Source organism: Diaphorina citri, unplaced genomic scaffold (assembly GCF_000475195.1).
Source record: "Diaphorina citri unplaced genomic scaffold, Diaci psyllid genome assembly version 1.1 scaffold236, whole genome shotgun sequence".
NCBI lineage: Eukaryota > Metazoa > Arthropoda > Insecta > Hemiptera > Psyllidae > Diaphorina > Diaphorina citri.
In genome coordinates this window covers 24,727-30,247 of record NW_007377673.1, presented here as the reverse complement: position 1 = coordinate 30,247, position 5,521 = coordinate 24,727, and the positions used below count along the sequence as shown (strand labels likewise).

General features: G+C 39.4%; 1 protein-coding gene across 2 annotated transcripts in view; it reads left to right on the top strand.

Annotated features, from left to right (window-relative positions):
- LOC103506443 (facilitated trehalose transporter Tret1) overlaps positions 1-2,481 on the top strand; it is a 23,017-nt gene extending 20,536 nt beyond the window's left edge. For both annotated transcript variants that reach the window (XM_008470832.2, XM_026821500.1), the window contains exons 6-7: positions 1,895-2,168; positions 2,355-2,481. In XM_008470832.2, coding sequence (XP_008469054.1) covers positions 1,895-2,141 — 247 coding nt within the window. In that variant the 3' untranslated portion in view covers positions 2,142-2,168; positions 2,355-2,481. The remainder of the gene's footprint in view (positions 1-1,894; positions 2,169-2,354) is intronic.
- Positions 2,482-5,521: the final 3,040 nt, after the last annotated feature.

The following is a 5,521-nucleotide window of genomic DNA, read 5'->3' as shown; positions in this document are numbered from 1 at the left end:
AGAGCTTCTCTTAATACTGATGGTGTCCTATAAAATATACGAGCACCTCTGTCTTTCCTGATTTTTACTCCCCAAACTTCCCAATCAATTTTTACTCCCCAAACTTCCCAATCAATTTTTACTCCCCAAACTTCCCAATCAAATAACAAAATAACTTTTAATGATGTTATAATTGACAGGAAACATTATACCTAAGTAAGCAAATAAAATAAAACATGCTACAATAACATGTTTATGAATAGTTAAAAACTTCTCAGCATTCTGTCTCTCTCTCCTTTCCCCTCTCTTTTTCTCTCCTATTTTCTTTCCTCTCTCTTTATTTTTCACTCTTCCTCTCTTTCTCTTTTCTCTCTCTCTCTCTCTCTTTCTCTTCTGTTTTTAGCTTTTCTCCTCTGTTTCTTTCATCATGCATTCCGTTTTCGTTTTGTTCTTGTCTAATCTTATTCTCAGTTTTCTAGATCTCCTGTGAAACCTACTTATTTTGGGATGGTTCGGTAGGTAAAATAAAATGCATTAGACATGTAGATAGGGGGTATGATCCATGATTTACCATCCACATACGAGTATTCAATCAGTGCGCTTTGAAATTTTTGAGATCAGCTTCATGTTGTATGTACCGTTTATTTGTACAAAGCATTAAAATACTTGGCGTTCACAACAAAGTGGATTTTATTCGAGTTGAATTTTATTTGATTTTTTGCCGCGTAGGGAAGGTTTTTATTAGGGGGAAGGTTTTTATTCCAAACTGACATGAAAATGTGAATTGATTCCGATATACCTTCACAAGTATGGGAAACGTAATTTTCGCAAAATTTGTGTTACCCAGAAATTGGAAGTGGGAATATTGTGATGTTCTTGCTGATATACCTACCTAGGAATAGGCACCAATATACTGCTTCTGGTAATGTTTTCATAAAGAGTGAAAAATAATTGTATTGTATTTTTGCCGCGTAGGTAGCGTTTTGAATAAGGGAAGGCTTTTATTCCAAACTGACATGAAAATGTGAATTGATTCCGAAATACCTTCATGTGAGGCAACCTCTGAAATTTGTGCAAAAGCATTGTGGGTACAAAGCAAAGACAAAAGGTATGTATGAGTTTCTGATAAACAACCGGACCTGATGCGCCTGAAACCAACTTTAACGATTTGCACTTTACATTTCGCGATTTTGAAATTACAGGTACCTATAACAACTAGGTAGGTACCTATTATTTATGCAATGTTTACAAAAGGTTTTCGGTTTTCCTCTGTAATATTACTACGCCACAAGTATGGGAAACGTAATTTTCGCAAAATTTGTGTTACCTAGAAATTGGAAGTGATGTTCTTGCTGATATACCTAATACCTAGGAATAGGCACCAATATACTGCTTCTGGTAATGTTTTCATAAAGATTTTTCCCTCTGTTATTGTACGTCAGAACATTTGCGAAGTGTAAACCGCGTAGGCAAATTTTGGGAACTACAAAAAGCTTTCTAAAACAGGAGCCTGATGAAAATGCTTTCTAAAACAGGAGCCTGATGAAAATACTTTCTAAAACAGGAGCCTGATGAAAATGCTTTTTTAAAACAGGGGCCTGATGGATGGAAAGCAAAATGAAAGCTGATGGTAACTCGACTATTAGTACTAATGCAAACATCAAAGACCCTGTTGAGAAAACCTCCCGCCGCCCTCTGAGCTTTTCGACTTTAATTTTCGCTGCCTTTTTCTCTCTTGTTTTTTTATTTTATTATTTTTTTTTTTTTTTTGCAAATATTTTGTTCTCAGAATTTGGAGAAGCATGAAGCAGAAGCACAACAAAGGCCTCATTAATTATTCAGGGAATTGCTATTTTTTCCCTCTCTTTTCCCTGTTCTCTCTTATATTTGACCGATCTCCATTCTGTTGTTCCAGGGGTCGCGGTATTGCCTCCGGCCTAGTGGCCACAGTGGCCTACGCTCTGGCCTTCGCAACGGCCAAAACCTTCCTGGACCTCCACATGCGTATTGGCCTGCACGGGGTATTTTTCCTATACGGGAGCTGCAGCGTGTTTGGCCTTATCTATCTGTATATCTGGCTACCTGAAACAGAGGGTAAGACGCTACATGAGATAGAACTGCACTTCAAGCAGAAGAAAAGCAAGGTCGTGCAGGATGCGTGAAACATTAACGCAGCGTAAAGGATGAACATCGTACTTTCAAGATGTGACGACATAGTGCACCGGCCGTCGATCGACGAGTTGAATGTCTATCTGTATATCTGGCTACCTGAAACAGAGGGTAAGACGCTACATGAGATAGAACTGCACTTCAAGCAGAAGAAAAGCAAGGTCGTCCAGGATGCGTGAAACATTAACGCAGCGTAAAGGATGAACATCGTACTTTCACTTGAGATGTGACGACTCAGTGCACCGGCCGTCGATCGACGAGTTGAATCTATGTTGTCGAGGCAGTGTGGACGGTTCAGTCGACATCCATCGACGGCTCATGTGTAGACACAGCTTTACATAATAGCGGCACTCGTCCAATGTGAGAGAGGCCTAAGAGAACTCCTTTCCCCTCTCTTTTTCTCTCCTATTTTCTTTCCTCTCTCTTTATTTTTCACTCTTCCTCTCTTTCTCTTTTCTCTCTCTCTCTTTCTCTTCTGTTTTTAGCTGTTCTCTTCTGTTTCTTTCATCATGCATTCCGTTTTCGTTTTGTTCTTGTCTAATCTTATTCTCAGTTTTCTAGATCTCCTGAAACCTTCTTATTTTGGGATGGTTCGGTAGGTAAAATAAAATACATTAGACATGTATATAGGCGGTATGATCCATGATTTACCATCCGCATACGAGTATTCAATCATTGCGCTTTTATTTATTTATTTTAAAGAGGTTTGACAGAGGGAACTGTAACTGCTATGGTCTTATCGTCCCGAAATCGAAGAGAGAAGGAAGCCAGGTGTAAGGGGTTTGACAGAGGGAACTGTAACTGCTATGGTCTTATCGTCCCGAAATCGAAGAGAGAAGGAAGCCAGGTGGAAGAAAGTTGACAGAGGGAACTGTAACTGCTATGGTCTTATCGTCCCGAAATCGAAGAGAGAAGGAAGACAGGATAGGAGAAAGCGATTATCGTCCCGAAATCGAAGAGAGAAGGAAGACAGGATAGGAGAAAGCCTGCCGACAGAGGGAACTGTAACTGCTATGGTCTTATCGTCCCGAAATCGAAGAGAGAAGGAAGACAGGATAGGAACACAGAGGGAACTGTAACTGCTATGGTCTTATCGTCCCGAAATCGAAGAGAGAAGGAAGACAGGATAGGAGAAAGCCAGGGGGAACTGTAACTGCTATGGTCTTATCGTCCCGAAATCGAAGAGAGAAGGAAGACAGGATAGGAGAAAGCCAGCCGTTCCGTAACTGTACTTTTTTAAGCGAATGCAAATATCAAGTTTTTTTTTAAAGAGGTTTGACAGAGGGAACTGTGACTGCTAGAGAAATCGAAGAGAGAAGGAAGACAGGATAGGAGAAAGCCAGCCGTTCCGAGAACGAACATTATCCCATCAGGATAAAAAAAAAAAACACATGTATTTTTTTGTTAAGAGGTTTGACAGAGGGAACTGTAACTGCTATGGTCTTATCGTCCCAAAATCAAGAGAGAAGGAATTTTTTTAAAGAGGTTTAACAGAGGGAACTGTAACTGCTATGGTCTTATCGTCCCGAAATCGAAGAGAGAAGGAAGAGAGGGATAGGAGAAAGCCAGCCGTTCCGAGAACGAACATTATCCCATCAGGATAAAATCCGCCCCGGGCGGGAATCGAACCATTTTAAAGAGGTTTGACAGAGGGAACTGTAACTGCTATGGTCTTATCGTCCCGAAATCGAAGAGAGAAGGAAGCCAGGTGGAAGAAAGCAGAGGGAACTGTAACTGCTAGTTATCGTCCCGAAATCGAAGAGAGAAGGAAGACAGGATAGGAGAAAGCCTACGATGGGAACTGTAACTGCTATGGTCTTATCGTCCCGAAATCGAAGAGAGAAGGAAGACAGGATAGGAGAAAGCCAGCCTCCGGTCTTATCGTCCCGAAATCGAAGAGAGAAGGAAGACAGGATAGGAGAAAGCCAGCCGTTTCGAGAACGAACATTATCCCATCAGGATAAAATCCGTCCCGGGCGGGAATCGAACCCGCGGCCTAGCGCTTACAAGGCAGACGCGCCACCCGAACATTATCCCATCAGGATAAAATCCGCCCCGGGCGGGAATCGAACCCGCGGCCTAGCGCTTACAAGGCAGACGCAGATTATCCCATCAGGATAAAATCCGCCCCGGGCGGGAATCGAACCCGCGGCCTAGCGCTTACAAGGCAGACGCACTACCTACTAAGCTAACTAGGCTGGCTACTTTTATTTTAATTATTATTTTAATTTTTGAGATCAGCTTCATGTTGTAGGTACCGTTACTTATCTGTACCTACAGCAACCTGAAATAATTAATTATTTATTATGAAAATATGAAAGAATTTTTAATCATATTTTAATTAAAACATAGGTATCTTGAAATTTTGTTAATAAAATTAAACAACTCCAAGATTGAGTTCAAGCTCAAATACAAAAAAAAAAAATACTTTAAAATAAATTATTTTTTATTAAATTACCTACTTATTTTGAGGTATAAAAGGTAGGCATAGTTTTAATAATTTTATTTATACGTAGGTAAAGTTATTTTATTATTATTTTGTTATTTTAGGCAGGAACATACCTATTAATAATATAATAATTATATTAGGTACCTAGAGGTAGGTACATAGGTAGAATTATTTCATTTTCGCAAACAGGCTCATATTTTGAATTTTAAATTCCCAAGCCAGATGCCATGCAGGAAACAGATTTCGAGAGAGAGAGAGAGAGAGAAAGGGAGGGAGAAAGGGGGGAGAGAGAGAAGAGAAAGAGAGAGGGGGAGAGAGAGATTGTGTTATTGTGTTTTCAAGTTTTAATTAAGTAGAGATTGAGATCCCTACTCCCTAGTATAGTAGAGATCGAGATCCCTACTCCCTAGTATAGTAGAGATTGAATGAGTACTGTGTATGTGTGTACCTTTATTATTTCTAGCTTTATTACAATTATGAAATTTGTATAATAACGAAATTCTTTATTATTTCGAGTTACATTTCCAAAATTAAAACAGTGATAATAAATACATTAAAATTTCCCCGAGTAATGATTTTATTATTATCATTATTTTCATTTTATTCTCTTTTGTAGTTTGACTTTCGCGAGGAAAAAAGATCACTGTTTGTACATTCGATATCAGATCTACTTCTTAGTATATTAGAGATTGAGATCCCTACTCCCTAGTATAGTAGAGATTGAGATGCCTACTCCCTAGTATAGTAGATATTGAGATCCCTACTCCTTAGTATAGTTGAGATTGAGATCCCTACTCCCTAGTATAGTAGAGATTGAGATCCCTACTCCCTAGTATAGTAGAGATTGAGATCCCTACTCCCTAGTATAGTAGAGATTGAGATCCCTACTCCCTAGTATAGTAGAAATCGAGATCCCTACTCCCT